The following is a 17,521-nucleotide window of genomic DNA, read 5'->3' on the forward strand; positions in this document are numbered from 1 at the left end:
ACGATACAAACGCAGCTTTGGCGGTGGGCCAGGGGTAATTATAGGGGCAAAAACTAGGTTCCTTGAGGAGACTGTTATGCTAAAAGGAGCTTCAATCAAGGGAATTAGTTTAAGTTTTCTTTATGAAAAATGACTGACATTTCCCATTTCGCTAGGGTGCAGTTTTTCAAGCAATGTGTATACACACATGTGTGTGCATGCACAAATATATACGCAAACACGCACACATGTGCCCAGAGGTTTTCTTTACGGAAACTCTCTGTAGGAGGAATGGGCTGTGACTCACAATCAGAACATAGGGGAGAAAAGCACTCAGAGGCATTATCTCTCTTTCTTACTTTGGCTAATTGCACAATGCCATCTTGTAAGCCCTGCTGGAGAGATCTGCAGATCAGAGAGGCAGAGACTTCTGAGAGAAACCGGCTCTCCCTTAGGCCTTGTCTGTCCTGGGAATTTGCCAAGCAATCAATGTCAGTTACAGAGATAGCAGCCCCACCAATACGTGTACACCTATGGACCCTACCCCACCTTCAAGCAGGGGTAAAGTAAGCATTTGATATGGACAGGCTGGAGTATGCCAAGTAAAGGGTGGTCAGAGCAGACTTGGGATTTAGGGCAAACTGTGGCTTTCCTGTTTATCCTTGGGGTTGCAGCAGCCCGGCTACCTCACGGCTGAAATTAGGGCAAACCCTCAGTTCAGATATGGCCTTTCATTCCAGGTCTGCTCCAAACACCTTTGACTGGGTCTCGCCAGATCATGCACTGGCTTTTAAAAACTTCCCAGGGATTCTCTTTGAGGCAGCAGATTAAGTGCTGGATAATTTCACAATCAGATGCCCTTTAAAATCCAAATGTCAGATCCTCCTTTCTCACCTCCACCCACCCAGTGGTTCCTCTACTCTCGGCTGATGGATAATCAGCATTTATCCTGAGCTCGCCTGATTCTATGACAGGAAGACTGGATGGAGCTGGTGGGCCAGAACCTCACCTGTAACACGTAGTCCAGGGCCAGGTGTCGGAAGCACTTCCTGGTGATGGTCAAAGTGCCCGTCGCTTCCTCCACCTCGTGGGGCTTGTGCCGCGGGGCCTGCGCATTCTTCACCAGAGAGATCTCCATGTCCTCGCGCACCTTGTCAAACTGTTTCTTCGTCTCCTTGAACTTCCGGACATCACTGGAACCCAAAGGGGAAGAAATGGTGGAAACCACCATTACAGGGCAGGCAGGACCACAAGGGAATCAGCATTGGAATGCAGCAGGGATCCCAGTGGTGTATGATCTCTCTCATGGCCAGACCCTAACCTCACACCGTACTCAGTGACCCCACTCAGCTCTGACAAATCTGGGGCTGGAAGGAATTTTCCCCCAGCTCAGATTGGCAGGGATCTTGGGGCAAGGGGAGGGGAGGGTTGCCTTCCTCTTTCGCATGGGGCCTGGTTTGCCTGGTAGGATTATCTGGGCATATCTCTTCTAATGAATTCCTTGGCACTGCAGGGGGTTTCGGGTATTGGTGGCACCTCGGTCTCCCCTGTTCTGTGCCTGTACACCACAGTTTAGTCTCCTGAGGACTGAAATGTCGTGGTCTAACTAAAGTCTTTGCGCTTCATGTAGGAGTATCTGGATGAAATGTAACGGCCCGTGATAGACAGGAGGTTTCACTCATGGTCCCATCTGGCCTTAAAGTTATATGAAACAATGAATCAGAATCAGAATCTGACCCAAAGCATCTCCCTCTGGATGCAGAGACTAACACTGTGCTGTCCCTTCAAAGCAGTTAGAGGCGTCACCAAGGTCAATACCCAGCAACCCGCACAACCCTAATGATGCTCTCCAGCTGCCTTGCAATGAGACTGGAATGTTTCATAACAGGCGCTATAAGAAACAGTCAAATTATATGTCACCAAAAATACTGTACTGGAGCCATGAAAATACCACAGATCAGCCAGTTCTCATGTTTAAAATTCACTGCCCAGCCAAGTGCACTTTGCCCATATGCATGTCTCTTCTGACCTGCCTGCCAGTTGGGTTTGGTGATCTGAAGTGTTAAAATTAGAAGTTTTATTTCCCCCCCCAGACTTTTTTGAACTCTTGTAACTGGCACGTTTATTTGTTTAGTGTGCTAGATGAGAGATATTGGATCCATAAAGTGAACTTTATGAATCATTAGTAGCCTCTACAGACCTCAAGCGACTCTGGGGCCCCACTGGGGCAGGTGCTGTACAAACACAGAGTAAGACACAGACCCTTTCCTGAAAAGCTTACCAGAGAGATAAAGGGTGGAGAGGAAACAAAGTGACTCACCCAAGGTCACACAGCAAATCAGTGGCAGAGCCAGTAACTAGAACCCAGGTTTTCTAAGTTCCAGTCCAACACCCTTTGTCCTGGACCACCCTGCCTCCTGTTGGGCACAGGGCAAGCTCACTACCTTGTGTTCAAGTACTTCCGTGTTCTCACACATCTCAGGTATGGCATTACCCAGCATAGTCCACGTTGAAATGCTGGCTTGTTTACAATAATTACACCACATTAGATGCTTACACAAAATGCATTTGTGTTTCAATGCTCTGCAAAGACAGGAATCACTTCACCCATCGCTGAAATGCAGACACTTCTGGGTTGGAAAACGGCTCCTGTTCCACACTGCTCAGCCACACAACTCTTTAGGGCAGGAGGTGAAGGAAAATACTATGACCAGCGGAAACTACCCTCATATGGATTTTGATTCCTGCCAAAAGTACCAAGGGGCCTTAAAAACACCTTCAACTTGAAATCTAGTCAATGAAATACAAATAGCTGCATAATAACCGCCCCTGCCCCTGCAGCCCCACCCCCACCCCGACAACCTTTATAAGCTTTTCCTAATTCTCGAAAAGTTTTCACCGCCCTGTTGCTTTAAGAAAGACAGACATAGAAACCAGGAGAAACGGACTCTGCATATACAGGGGAAACATGGGAGTCTCCTCGAGACTGGAGCTACCGTCTGAGGCAGAGCAGAAGCGCCAGCAGTATAAATCTCTCAGCAGCCGCATGTCCGCTGTTAATCAAGTAACCCACAGTGGCATCTCTTGTTCAGGGCACCACAGACTGCTCAGGTGGCCTGAGCAGCCACTCACTTGTTCGCAGAAACCAAACCAACTCGTGAGGTCATGGTCCTCTTCAAACCCGAAGGACGAACAACAGGCCCTCAACTTCATTCCTCTCTGCCCCTCACGCTGGAAGGGCTCACTATGACACCCACGCACAAACATGGCCTGCTCCCGTTCTCTCTCGCTCTGTGACACAGAAACACACCCGCGCACGCTCATCTGCTGAATTTCAAGTGCCACAAACTTCACCGTGAAAACAATCCCTTCCTGAGCTTAAAAATGTCCCCTCGGCCTCTATTATTATCCCTGCTGGGCTCTGGCCAGTGGGCTCGGTGTGGCCAACTGGCACGGGCTCTCACCAGCCCAACAGCTGGCGTCAGGCTTTCTACCCGGCTATTATTATGGCTGCCAACAAGCTCCCTCCTGAGCCAATGCTAAAAATGAATGGCGTGGCTTCCCCTCCCGCCAGGATGCTTAGCAAAGGAGAGACGGAGGGGAGTATGGCTGATGTCTCTTTACCCCACCCTCAGCCCAGCTGCACAGGTAATAAGCCACATGGACTCTGAGGTTCCAGCCACAGACTTCCAAGGGACCCGGCAGAGAGTGGAGGAGTTGGACCCATTTAGCACAAGAGGCCCAGCTGTGTGGAAGCCGGAGAAGGGCTGCTGGCATTGCACGGAGTGGGGCATGGCAAGAGAGGAAGCATTTCTCGGGGCTTTCTGAGTTGGGGATGGGGAAATCAGGTGATTTTTCCTAATTTGCAGCAAGGGTGTCACCTGCCAGGCAACCCATAGCTGGCGTTGCAAAGAGCTATTGGCCCTTCAGCGTCTATGCACATTAGAAACGGGTAGGAGTCCATGGGAGGGCATGCAGGAGGGGCAGGCTGGAGCCTACAGCCTGTAGGTAATCAAGGAAGCCTTGCCTTGCCCCACCCCACCCCACCCCAGGACTGGGCTATTTAAAGAGGAACAGGAAGCAGAGCAGCAGAAGCTCTGCAGGCTGCAATGGGCAGTGGTGTCTTGCTCAGGCTGCAGAAAACCAGCCAGAGACGTGCTTTGGCGGACTTGAAGTTGGGGAGCTCTGAACCAGGGTCCTGATGAACTGTCTATTGTCATTGCTCCTGTCCTGAAACCTTATTAAAAGGGGACATGCTCTTTGGTGAGTGTGTGTTGGCTTCTCCTTGACCCAGGCTGTTAAAGCGAATTTATTGGTGCCCCAACTGGGGGGGAATTAAAATGTGGCACACCCTCAGCACCACACCAGGCAGGCAAGGGGGTGGGTGGGGATGACCCAAGCTGTAACAGAGAAGTGGAACTGGAGATGGTCTTTCAGTTGGAGAGCTCACAGATGGCTGGTGTTTTTCCCTCTCATTTACCTACAAGAAACCCCTGATTCTCCTGCCAACCCTGTCTCGGGACAATATTTCTGTTCAGCTGAGGCTTCTTGCAACCCCTGACTACTTAACAGTGTGCCCCTTCCACAGCTTCCTTCCCAGCATCAGTCAGATTACGCATGAGACTGGATCCACTCAGCTCCTGCTGGGAGGCTAGTGATGAGGAGAGAAGGGTGAAATCTCTGGCCCGCAGAGCCAAAATATTAGGTTGGGGATGGTGGAGGGCCACAGAAGGTCATTCCCTTTCCTAGTACATCACAAGGCTTCTGACAAACAAAGCTCCCACTTAGCAAGGACTCTCTGAGGGAGGTGGTGTGCAGGGAGCTGAGCCAGGCTGAGATTTGGGTGATGGAACTGAAAGTATTTCGCCTCTCAGTATACGGCTGCACCGCAGCTGGAGCGAGCCTTCCAGCCCATGGACATGCTCTAGCTCCGCTTGAGCTAGCGTGCTAAAATTGGCAGTGTGGACATTGCAGCCTGGGCTCACCACTCAAGTATGGATCCAGGGCAGGGGGCTGGAGCATACTCAGATGGCTAGCCCATGACACAATGTCATAGAATATCAGGGTTGGAAGGGACCTCAGGAGGTCATCTAGTCCAACCCCCTGCTCAAAGCAGGACCAATCCCCAATTTTTGCCCCAGATCCCTAAATGGTCCCCTCAAGGATTGAACTCACAACCCTGGGTTTAGCAGGCCAATGCTCACACCACTGAGCGATCCCTCCCCCCCACAGAGGGATATGTCCACACCGCTATTTTTAGCTCTGCTTGAGCTGGCCTGTGTCTGTCTACCTGGGTTAGGAGGCAGGTTCCCTGCTGCAATGTAAACATGCCCTAGGTCGGTGGTTCTCAGCCAGGGGTATGTGCACCCCTGGGGGTACGCAGAGGTCTTCCTGGGGGTGCATCAACTCAACTAGATATTTGCCTAGTTCAGTGTTTCTGAACCCAGGCGTCACGGGACAGGTTTAGGGGGGTTGCAAGTGCCGGGCCGGCAGGACTGAACTCTCCTCTCGTCCCAAGGGCTTGGCCCCTCCACGTGGAGACGGAGGCACATGAGTGGGGCAGGACTTGCCCTGGCATTGTGCATATTGGGCCTGACCCTGAGGTAAACAGAGGCCTTCAGGCTCCATGGCTGTCAAGCCAGCACCGAGTGCAATCACACAGCAATGTCAAGGGCTGAGAAGGGCTAGCTGCAGGCTGTGTTTAAAACGATACATGGCATAGCTGCTGTTGCTTCCTTTTCACAGCCAGGAAACTGCCGACGTGGTCCTGGGGGGAGGTCTTTAAAATGATCCCAACTGCAGAACCAATTTCAAATAAACAATAGCAATTTGAAGATCAAAGCGCCGAAGACTGTGACAGTGAGGGTCTGATGGGCGCGACAAAGGGAGAATAAAACGCAAATACACTGACAGAGCGACAGCCCCAAAATGAAGGTGAAATTCCCCCTTTCGGCTGCCAGGATTTAAGCAGATTAAATCTGAGCTCATCAGAGAAATGATTGGACAGAGATGGGGGGAGTGCTTCGGGAGGGAGGGTAACTGTGGGTCCCCCCACCACCCAACCATCCACAGCTGCTGATGGATTCACACTCAATTACCCGTTCCCATGGAAACAAGCTCCTGCTTAGCTGAAGGCCGCCATTGCCTCGCTGACCTATATTCAGCTGATTTGGGATCTCACGCTGCACTTGGTACCTGTCCACGGGCTGCGCGGGCACTCAGAGGAGGGGGTGAGGACAGCCTACACGGGCAGAAGAGATGCTGTTTCCCCCACCCAAGGGAAAGAGCAGGTTGAAATAGACTTGAGCTAAGTTGCAGGCCCTCCACATCCTGATGATTCCTGGCCCTGATTCTCCTCTACTTCGCACCTGCTGTGTGGCCGAACTACAACGTATCCTCTGTCTCACACACACACACACACACGGGTGTGTGTGTTTTACATCCGCTTTGCACGGGTGTAAAGGAACGAGGCAGCCGGGCCTCAGACTGACGAGTAAGAACAGCTGGCCATGTGGCATCAGGGCAGGGGAAGGGGTTACGTTCCATTTTATAAGGGCCGGGGGATGGCTGACTCCAAATCTTACCCAACTGGGGGCTAGGAGACAGGCGTGGATTCGACGGTGCCCGTGTCCTCACGAGATTTCAAATGGTGGTGATGCAATGATTGCATGACTGGCTGATCTCTCCCATGAGAAGCCTGCTTCCTCCGCAGGCAGATAGCGCCCGTCCCCCCTACCTGCAAAGTTTATGTGCAACAGACGTCTACAGGCTCCATTTACTGCCTCGGAAACACCAAAGGTGTCCTGGGAGATGGGGATTGATTTTGGAGGATACGGGTGCCCTGTTAGAAGCTTAGAATTTAATGAGGCAGCAGGATTCTGAAGTGAAGCCCTCGGGGGAAGTGCCTGCATGGATTTTGGCAGACAGGTGAGCACTGATCTGTGCTTTAAAAGCCATATCAATGTAGATGACGGACTAAGCAAATTCTCCACCTCATCCAGTTGGGGTGGCAGCAGTGACCAAACCAGGCTTGGCTCAAAGGGCTTCCTACCACGGGTGGTGTTGGATCCGTGCTGCACAGATCTGGACTTTTGGGGGTGTTTGAGCTGGGGGGGTCAGTGTGCCCCAGTATGGTGATAGGAGTCAGCTCATAAAGTGTGGATCCGGAACTGAACTTTCACACAGTTTGGGGATGCTCAGATCTAGGGTTTTGTTTCATGTCCAGCTTGACATTTTAAACTCAGCGGGGCCTGGCTTGCACCCAGAACTAGGAGCCTCCCCCGTGACAGCACAACAGCAGCAGGGGTCACCCCATCCCACTGCACAAATTGGATTCATGGTTCCCTTCCCTTGGATGTGTCCTTCACTCCAATCAGAGCCTTGAATATATACATAGCCAGTGCATTGCAATCCTGTTTTCACCACAGACACAAGAGGGTCTGTAGTTCATCAGGGAGCCCCAGCTGGGACCCAGTACTCACTCTTTCACAAAGTTGTGCAGCTGTTGCCGGACCGACCTCTGGGCTTGGTCAAAAAGGATCTAAGATAAAAGGAAAAAATAACAAGAAAAGATGAAAACGTGAAACTTTCCCTATGGTGAGGCAGAAGTGCAGCACTGGGAGGGTTACCTGGCCTGGCCTGACAACGTCATACTTTACAAAGCTATGGGGAAGATCTGAGCTTGACTCCTCTTGGAATCCAGGCTGAGCCCAAAGGCTTAGGGGTCTTCTCCATCCTATGGGGGAGGGGGGTTTGATTCCCAGCCCTGCTCCACTGACCCAGTGCTCCACGCAAGGGATCTGTGCACACTCCCCACCCTAAGAACAACGCAGAGGTGGCCGGCACAGGAGCGAGTGCTCTACAGCGACTGAGGCTAACGTGGGATGCGAGAACACGTCCTTCCCAAAGCTGTCTGGCCGACTCCCCTGTTTATCCCCAGGTTCTGGATGTCCAATGTAACCTTTGGGGAAGCAGGGTTGCACTCTGCAGACACACGTCTATGTCTCCATCAGACCCTGTGCTGCCGTGCCTGGGTACAGGGAGATGGGTCGGGTGGCATCCTCACCAGAAAAGACAACAGGGCTGACCATGAACATGGAAATAGATTTTAGATTAAGACAGTTGATTCACATTCCAGGGACTCCCGTGGACTGGCCAAGTGCCCATTACTTGGTACTACCACAATCAGTTCTGGTTTACATCATACGTTTTTGCCACCCATTCAGTGCTCCCGTCACCATAAAAGGCTCCTGGATGGGAGCTCCTGTGATCCACAGAGGGTCATTACAAGCTCCCAAAAGAGCGTGCCTTAACATGCAAACACCCATGGCTCCCCGTCATTTGCAGAGAGGATGCACTTGTAACAGCATATGCCTCACTAGCTTGTATTTCTGACTGCGCCTCTCCCATTTGTCGAGTTCCTCGCTGTGTCAGCAGGGAGCACTGTCCCCTCAGACTGCACCCAGTGGTTTGGATTTCAGCAATGGGATATGGGTCTGTGAAGTAAGGCACATGCAGTAAGCCACATGGCACCCCTCGCTTCTTCTTTAGGCACAAGCCCACTGTGCTAGCCAGGAGAGAGCCCCTAGAAGCAGCATAGCCACAATTCTAGAAGGAGAAAGGAAGAACTTGCTCCTGTCAATCATTTAAACCTCACTTCCCCACACTGGTCCCAGGCCCCTATCCACTTTACCAGTGTCTGCTACACACCCATCATATCTCTTGTGCATCCAAAATCTCCCCTCCTTGTTCTGAAAGGCATCTGGTCTCTTTTCCCCAAGCGATACTGTCCCAGCAGGGCGAGGTCTGCCTGTCTGCTCCCCCGGCCCCATGGAAACACTGCCGTCATGATGAATAGGCCTTTGCATTTCAGACATGCCTTTCGATGATGCAGCACTTTGACTAATTGAGGCCAGATGGACAGAGGCTCCCTAGTGATACCCAGAGGCCCTGCAGATGTGGAGACGGGCAGGGCTTGCAGAGTGGAGATGTGCCCAACAGCAAATGATCCCCTGACATGGCATTGTTCATTGGTTCTTGCCAGGACCCTGGCTCTCTCCCTTCCAAACCATGCCCACTCTGGGAATCTGTACACAGAGAAAAGCTTGTTTCACTTACTGTCTGCGCTCCCACCCAGAGGCCTGGATCCTGACCTGGGAGAGACCCACTCTATGGCAAAGAGGGAATTCAGTGTCTACGTCCCATTCAGCCCTTGGACTTTCTGCTGACCCTGCCAACTGTGGAAGTGGTTTTTACGCCAGGGACACCTGTGTGCCCTGGGAACGGGGCTGAGACCCACAAAACTCGTGCCATGCCATTTGCCATCAGCCCACTGATCCTGTGCCTGAGTCTTTCCAGAGGTGGTTGCCTATGGCCCGTCTCTGTGATGTGGAACTAACTGTAAAACATCTCGCAGAGAGCTGCTATTGAGGAGAAGTGAGACAAGGGCCCCACTTCAAGCCTCCTTACTTCAACCTGCCTGGTGAACAGACCCAGAGCACATCAATGGCTCTTTGTTTCTTGTGATCAGCCTCTGTCTGTATCCATGTGCTGCCTTTTGCGTTATCCTTAGATTGTCAACTCTTTGGGGCGGGAGTTGTCTTTCTGTTCTGTGTTTGTACAGCGCCTAGCACGATAAGGGCCTGGTCCATGACTGGGAGCCAAGATGCTACTGCCATACTAACCATAAATGGACTGGGAACCCTCTGGTCCTATCTTTACTTTCTGCCCTAAGCTGCTGATTCACCCCCTGTTCCTGGAAGCATACAGGCCGTTCATGCTTATTTCCTTCTGAGGATGCAGTCTCCAGAAGCTGCATTGTAAATACTTTCCTTTGGCCGTGTAAGTGATTTCCAAAAGATCCAGACTGTTTTCACTGGGGGCTGATTCAGCCCCAAGAGTAAGTTCAGAGGAATGTTCTCAGCCATTGCCTATGGGAAGCTCTCACAAGGCTCTGGCAAGGCAGCTGGCTCGGGCTAATCATGTTCTTAACCCACCGCTTGTAAAAGGACCTTTTCGCGGTTTGGTTTGGTTTTCTGCCCCTTGCGTCCGCCCTGCCCACCTGGGTTTCTAGCATGATGCTCCGAGGCATCATATCCTGGCCATTTCTCCCTTCCTTATCAGATGGCCTTTCACACCTTGCTGTACAAATCACCAGAAGAACTGGTAGGGCAGATGCGACGGGTTGGTCTCACTCAGGGACCCAGCTCTGAGAGGATGGAGCAGTCCTCCTAACATAGCCACATTCACACCCAACACAGATGGCACTGCAGAAGGTGGCAGCTTGGTTGGAGGACAAGATCATGGTCCTTAGGGATCTAACCGCCCGCACTGATATGCCTCCATCCCTCAGAAATGCCACTTCAAAGCCTAGCCGGGGAGCTGAGGGGGCACACTTCCATCCTTTTTGGCAAATAATTTGAGTTCAGTACAGTTTAGTGCTTGGGAGATTTATAGATGGGACCTTCAGAGAGCCCATGACAGGTGCCCAGATAAATACCTATGCAAATGAATAGAACTCAGGACCTATCCACTCTGAGTCACCCTGAAAGATCCCCTGAAGCTCTCTGCAAACTGTTTGGGATGAGTGACGCTACCTACATGAAAATAATAATACACAAGACAATAATACCTCCCTCTTAGCAGCTTTCAACCTGAAAGTGCTTTGCAGCGGAGGTCAGTATCATTATCCCCATATTATAGATGGGCAGACAGAGGCACAGAGAGATGATGTGACTTGCCCATGGTCACCCAGCAGCAGAACCAGCACCTGAACCCAGGTGTCCTGAGTACCTGCCCAGTGTCCTATCTCAGAGGCTATACTGAGTCAAGTAATGGCCTGTAAAAGCTCTGCAAAGGGCCAGTTAGAGATGAAGGTGGGGGGGTGTGTTTCAAAAGTGTCTAAGGGGTTTAGGAACATACGGCTCTGTTTTTTTCCAGCAGGATTTGTGCTCCTAAGTCCCTTTGTCTGTCTGTGAAAACCAGACACAACACTGCACCAACACTGATAGGTTTGCTTAAGGGAATTGTTTTTACCATGTCAGCCCATTGAAATGAAATTTGAATTCATTACACTAAACAGTATTAGACTCACAAACCCGTATATCCAAAGTTTTGGTTGGATACATGCAGCACAGTGACTCTGGAAGCAATAGCTGCCGTTTCCAACATCTAGCTGTCTGTCTATTTCTTTCCCTCCCTCCCTATAATACTAAGATGGGGAATGACGGCCAGGGCACTGGAGGAGACGTCCCTGACACTTTTTGACAGTGCTGTGGGACTTCCCTGGAAGCTGCCAATGACAGGTAGAGGTGATCACGGTGGACCATCTCCACGGCAGCTCAGGTGCCCATTGGGAGTGAAGTGAATTTTGCCCATGACTATGGTGTGGCCTGCTACTGTAAGGCCTAAAGCATTGCGGGTGATAGATTTCAGCAGCAGCGTTGGCTGGATCCTCAAATACATTCGTTATGCAGACAAGACTGCAGCCAAGGACAAAGCGAGAGGAATGTCAAGTCTAGCTGAATACAAACGGTCAAGAATGGCCTCTAAATATGAACAGATTCAAACGAGGGCGGGGGGACCCAGACCACCCAGCTCACCAATGTAAATTATTTGCTGCTTTTGGCATCGGTCTGCCCTCTTGGAACACTCTCCAAAAGCCACTGGTCTACAACTTTTTCCATGAAGCTGCTCCCCGAGTGATGTTTACAAGTTGACCGTGCCTCCCTAGGCTTCTAATGCTGTCCAGGGGAAGGCAAAGAGCAACAAAGCCATCTGGTTTCCACCTGCACCCACATCTGGAGCGTTTCCATTATTGGCTTCCACCATGAGGACATGTTTGCTTAAGTCAAGGGAAGGGAAAGCCACTTCATTCGGCTGGCCACCGGCAGCCTGGAGGGACAAGGGGCTCGAGTTCCAGTACAGGGGCAGATTTGCGTGGACAGCATCAAGGATGGAGGGATGGAGCTTCTCAGACTGATGAACAGGACTAACACCTGGGCAGGGCATTAAAAGAAGCAAGCGTGTGTCTAACGAGGGTTACTCAGGGCAGATCTACACTTAAAAGTGCTGCATTGGCACACTGCGTTGCTGTCGCACTTTAATGAAGACACTCTAAGCCAACGGGAGAGAGCTTCTCCCATCGGCATAGCTCATCCACCTCGGCAAGAAGCCGCAGCTCTCCCACCAACGCAGCCCTGTCGACACCAACGCTCAGTCCAGTATCACTACGTTGCTCAGGGGGATGGATTATTCACACCCCAGAATGACGTATACCAAAGTAATTTTGTAGTGTAGACCAGGGCTTAGAGCTCAGGCCAACAGAATGGGAGCCTAAACTGTCCTCACCTTTTTGGTGCGGGTGCCCTGCCCCTGCGTTTAGGTGGTGACTAGGATTGCTGTGCACACTGATGCCTGGTTAGGGAGATGGCCTCTGCCACTGGGAAGAGAAATGTCCCTCTGCTGTCAGGGCATCACTCCGGGATGGATTCTGGGAAATGGATGCTTGCAGTGATCACCCAAGAGAACAGCCCAGGTATATGTGGGGAGGGTGAAGATTGGGGGTCTTTTCTTTTTTAGATATATATAATTTTAATCCAAGATTAACACTTTTCATGGGTGGGTTTAAGTGGAAATAACGTCAGGCCGGCATAATGCAACGGGCACCCTCCAAGCACCCACACCCACCTCTGCTCAGACCTTCACTCCTGACCTGCTGCCTGCCCCCTCCCACCCACTATTCCAGTCCTGAGCCCCTCACAGCCCTGCCAATGCCCCTCACTCCTGACCTGCAGCCATGCCTGATATTCCTGGCCTGAGCAGAGACTGCCAGTTGTTTCGGTGGGTTTGTGATGTGGACTGACCACTAAACCCTTTTCTAATTAAGACGGGGGTTTGCACCGTGAGCTCAGATGATGAGGAAGTCTGTGCGGAGAAAACCTCTACTTTCAGCCTTCTCCATGGGACACCTGATGATAGCTGGGCATTTCAAGCCTGCCAAATCTCAGCTGAGCAACAAGAGACGCCTGCTTTGATACCAGCTCTGCTCTTTTATTAATTTTGCCAGCTGAGACCATCTGCCGGAAGCTTTCTAAATGGCTCCTCCATTTAATTTTCAAAATCAAATAAATAGATTCAATCAAAAGGGGTTTTATGAGCTTGATTTTTAAATACAGAATTGTTCCCTGCCTCGTTCCAGCTTCCCCCAGCGTGCTTGGAATGCATCCTTTGGGCTAAGATTTTCCAGACTCTGTGTCACCCGCCCTTTCTCCTAGACACTGGGATTTCAGCCTGACTCACGTGCTCTAGTGCTGCGTGACAAGGATCAGCAAGAGAAGGGGAAGGGGAGCGAATATGTTTCTTACACTCCAGGGGTAGATCCTAAATATCACAAAATGGACTAACATAGGCAGTGTTCTTTGTTTGCTACATAAATGCAAATTGTATTGAAATGAACAAGCCCCATGAACCTGGGGTGAAATCCTCCACTGGCGTCAATGGGAGTTTTGTCATTTACTTCAATGTGGCCAGGATTTCACCCTGGAAGCAGCAAGAATGGATCAGCAAACACAGAATGCATGGTTATTTGGAGGCCTACAGCCTCCATAGAGAGGGTCCCTGTTGCTAAGATATTGCCCCGCCAGTACATTAGCTGGAAGGATTGTTCTGTACTGAGAAAGGGAAACTAACACTGATTTCTAGGCAAGGCAGAAGTTAAGCAGAAGTAAGTGTCTGCCAATCACTCAAGAGAATCACTCCGCCTATCCCTAAAATGCAGCCACTTCTGGGGTGGGACACTATAGCTATTTAAGAGCACATAGTAACACTGCACTACCTATATGACAGGAACTGAAAAGTACTGCATCTAACAGAAGAGACAGGGATATTTATGGAGGCACAATGCAATATCTGAGTAGGAATTTGGCCAGTGCATTGGGCTGAGCATCCCTGATCAAAGTGTCCTGGGATCTTTAGTGCCCAAAAGCGATCCGAAGTTTCGTTTTATGTTCTATCAAAAAGACGGCACCTCCTACAGCACAGCATGTCCCGGGCCTGAGCCAGCTCCCACTGGAGTCAACAGAAAGATTCAGTGGGAATTGGAATAGATGCCCTACCAATCTGGAGATTAATCCATGCTACTCTGTCAAGGTAACTGCCACATTTTCCAAAAGAATGGCCCACTCTGAGGTCTAAGAATTATTCCACAGGCCAGAGCTAGGACTGGAGTTAGCTCGGCGGAGGTTGTTCCTGGCATCCAAACCTCTTCCCTTCACACATGCACTGCGCGACTGCTGGCTTAGTGGTATCTGATTTCTCCACGCTGAGCAAGGGTGTGGCCGTGGAAAGAGCACGCAAATACGACTGAGGCTGTTCCAACAAAGAAACAAGTTTGGACAATTACAACATATGGGGCATCTTTCCCTGGTGTCAGACTCTTCCCGCAGTTTACTTCCTGGCTTTTCAAGTTTCTGGCAACAGAACCTAACAAGCCATCTGACAGGAGGAGTCTCTCATCTGACCCAGATGGAGTTTCTGGGCTACAGTGACTGCAGCCTGGTGTTTAAAGAATACTGTTCACTGGAGTGACAGGATGTACCAAGCATTCACTACCCCTTGCCAGAGGCCCCACCACCTTGGCACACCTCGCCCTAAGAAGGTGGATAGGAAGAGCAGCAAGTTCAGACATCCAGAGTTCGCCTAGAGAGAGACCTCTCATGATCAGCTGCAGGCAGAACCAACAAGAGTTGGTCTTCTGGCACCTAGAAGGGCCTGGAGCAGGCAGAGGCCAATGAGAGCCCAGCAGGCCAGATAAAAAGGGCAAACTGTTTTCACTAGAGCCCAGTTGTGGGGGAAGCCAGAACAGGGAGGAGGGCTCTCTCTGCCATAACCCAAGTAACCTGACCAAGTCAGGGGCCTACCCTTGACAACACCAGCCTTGTGTTCTGTTAAACCCGAAAGGGGACCAGACTGAGAGCTGACCTAGTCAGGAGGCTAGCTCACAGAAGGGGCAGACCGTTGCTGAATCAGGACACAAGGGGACACTAGAGAAGAACCCCAGTAGTGCCATGTGCTGAGAGATGGGGGCACGCTAGTAGTGAGTGCATGCTACAACCCGTGGTGGGAGAAGTGGGTTGACCGAGCCTGCCTTCCTAGCAAAGGGGAGAAGGGAATAGACATCTTGCACAACAACAGCAGGCCCAGGCTGAGGCCCAGTAACTGTTCCTGGAGGGGCAACAAGAAGCTGAGCAAGCCACCTAGTGAGCTGCTTCATCTACAGTGAGTGACTGGTGGTATGCCCCATCATAATGGGAAAATCTCCCCAGCTGCTTTTCAGCAAGGTCCTTCTCATTCAAGCTGTGTTACAAGGAGGGGAAGAGACTTATTCCAGGCCAGTGAGCTAGCAGGGATTACATATAGAGTTTGGCTAAAAGAAGAACCAAGCAGATCGTACATCCAAAACGTGAAGGGCACCTAAAACTTGAAAAAGTCCAGATCAGATGCTTCAGCCCCTCACACATTATTACCACTGCTTCTGCATTTCTGGCTTCCAGCTGGCATTGCAAAGAGAAGTTCCTATAATACTTTAAAAGCCTCTCAGGTTATTCACCCAGGAGTAGGAAGTACCTAAACATGACAAGGAAACTTGTTCTCAGCCCCAAGTGATTCAAGAAGTTCACAGAAAAAATCCAGATCTGTGGGGATATCTCTGAACCCAACCACCAACCTTTTGGTGGTTCACTACACTAATGAGAACCTGGAATTTCCCTGGGTTCTGAGCGTTTGCTCTAACTGGTTGATCTAGGTCCTGATTTTGGTGGGGCTGTATCATAGCCTACAGGACATTAAATTATCCCAAAGTATTTGGGGGAGGGGAGGCTGGTGAAATGTCATTGCAAGGTGACATGATGACACCAATGTCATGATACGGTGACACTAATCCTACTGGACTCACTTTGTCAGCTGGCAATTCTGCATCCATTTAAATGTTTCCCACTAGAGCAGCCTGATGCGTCTGGCACATCACCATGTGCGGTAGGAAGCTACTCATAGCCCCACCAGCTCTGTGGGGAGCAAGCAGCTTGGAGGAATTCTCTTTTTTCATCCTTTAGATATTTCTCTCTCTTTGCCTTAAACACAACACAATCAGCCCCAAGACATCTGGCATCTGCCTCACTGACTCCTCACAGCTTGGGTGGCTTTTTCCTTGACAGCAGGAAATGCTTCTCAGCCCATTCAGTGAAGCTACATCGCCTCTGAAGGCGGCTGCTGCTGCTAGATACCGTGACGTAGCCACAGCAGCTAGGGATGGACCGGACGGTTTAAGGCCGGATGGGGATAAGGCACAGAATAGCACTGACTGGGCTGGTTGGAACCACGCTGGAGAGCAACTACTATGTCACAGCTTCGGAGTCTGAAAACAGCCTGGGGCCCCTAAAGGGCCATACATGGGCTTTATGGGCTCCACCCGAATAACTGTATTGCCCCCGCATTTTCACGTGCATGCTTTTTCCTTCTTATCTCAGTGATTCCTGATAGATGAGGTAGCTAGAGGGGAACATTCAAGGGGTGGATAGATGGACACATAAAGAGACATGGAGATGGATGGATACAAAGACAGAAAAGCGGGGGCACGCGAGGAATAAACCTCGTGGGAAATTTTCTGCATTTTGATTTTGTCAATGAAATTTCTCAACAAAAAAACCAGGATGAACTTTCCATAAAAAAATCCTTGAAACATACATCCTGTTTTTCCACCCATTCTGATACATGGATAAATCAGATCAAGAGAGAGAGATGGATTATTTATTATTTCATATGTATAATAGGATTTTTGGAGCACTCCGATAGATCAGCAGACCCCATTCAGCTCAGTCAGCCCTACTGTGGCACCCCCTTGGTGTCTCCCTGACATTTATTTCCTCTCAGGGGTCCTGATGACATGAGTTTTGCTCTTGGGCTTTGAGTCCTGGCTGAAAATTCCCTGTGTGGATGGATAGCTGTGTATTACTAGGTCGTGTCTCTGTTATCCTTTGCATGCCCAACAAATCTTGCAGTAAGTATCTACTCAAAGGACTGGCTGGAATTGATTACTAGCCAGGTTGACCTGTAGCTTCAAGCCTGAATAAAATTTCACCAGAGACCATACATGAGACATGGCTAGGGTTAGGGGATAGTCACTTTAGGCTACAGATGCCTGAGTGTGGGAATGCTCCTTAGCCTTTCCACCAGAGGCACTGGGGGAGGGGGAGGGTGTCCCATCACACTTGCCCTTTCCCTAGCTGTGGGATGCTGACAGCTCTGAGCTTTCAGTGTGTCGAACACACTTTACTCTGGGCAGCTAGTCAGCATTAAGGGGTTGCCATAAAGGACAGCCTCTGCTCTAGACATATAGGGGGAGGATTACACTACTTCTGCAGGAGCTCTGTATTCGGAGTAGACAGTGACTCCACTGGGCAGAACAATGGCAGGGAGCTGGGATTCCCAATCAGCAGTTGCTGGGGACCAGTCTCCCATTCAAGGGTGTGGTTTAATGGCCATTAGC

At 50.5% G+C, this 17,521-nt stretch overlaps 1 protein-coding gene across 1 annotated transcript in view; it reads right to left on the reverse strand.

Annotated features, from left to right (window-relative positions):
* ACAP3 (ArfGAP with coiled-coil, ankyrin repeat and PH domains 3) overlaps positions 1-17,521 on the reverse strand; it is a 93,588-nt gene that overhangs the window by 57,743 nt on the left and 18,324 nt on the right. Inside the window, exons 5-6 of the mRNA XM_073316342.2 lie at positions 7,461-7,519; positions 989-1,172 (exon numbers count right to left, since the gene is read on the reverse strand). Coding sequence (XP_073172443.1) covers positions 989-1,172; positions 7,461-7,519 — 243 coding nt within the window. The remainder of the gene's footprint in view (positions 1-988; positions 1,173-7,460; positions 7,520-17,521) is intronic.

The sequence above is a fragment of the Lepidochelys kempii genome, chromosome 18 (assembly GCF_965140285.1).
Source record: "Lepidochelys kempii isolate rLepKem1 chromosome 18, rLepKem1.hap1, whole genome shotgun sequence".
NCBI classification, from domain to species: Eukaryota; Metazoa; Chordata; order Testudines; family Cheloniidae; genus Lepidochelys; species Lepidochelys kempii.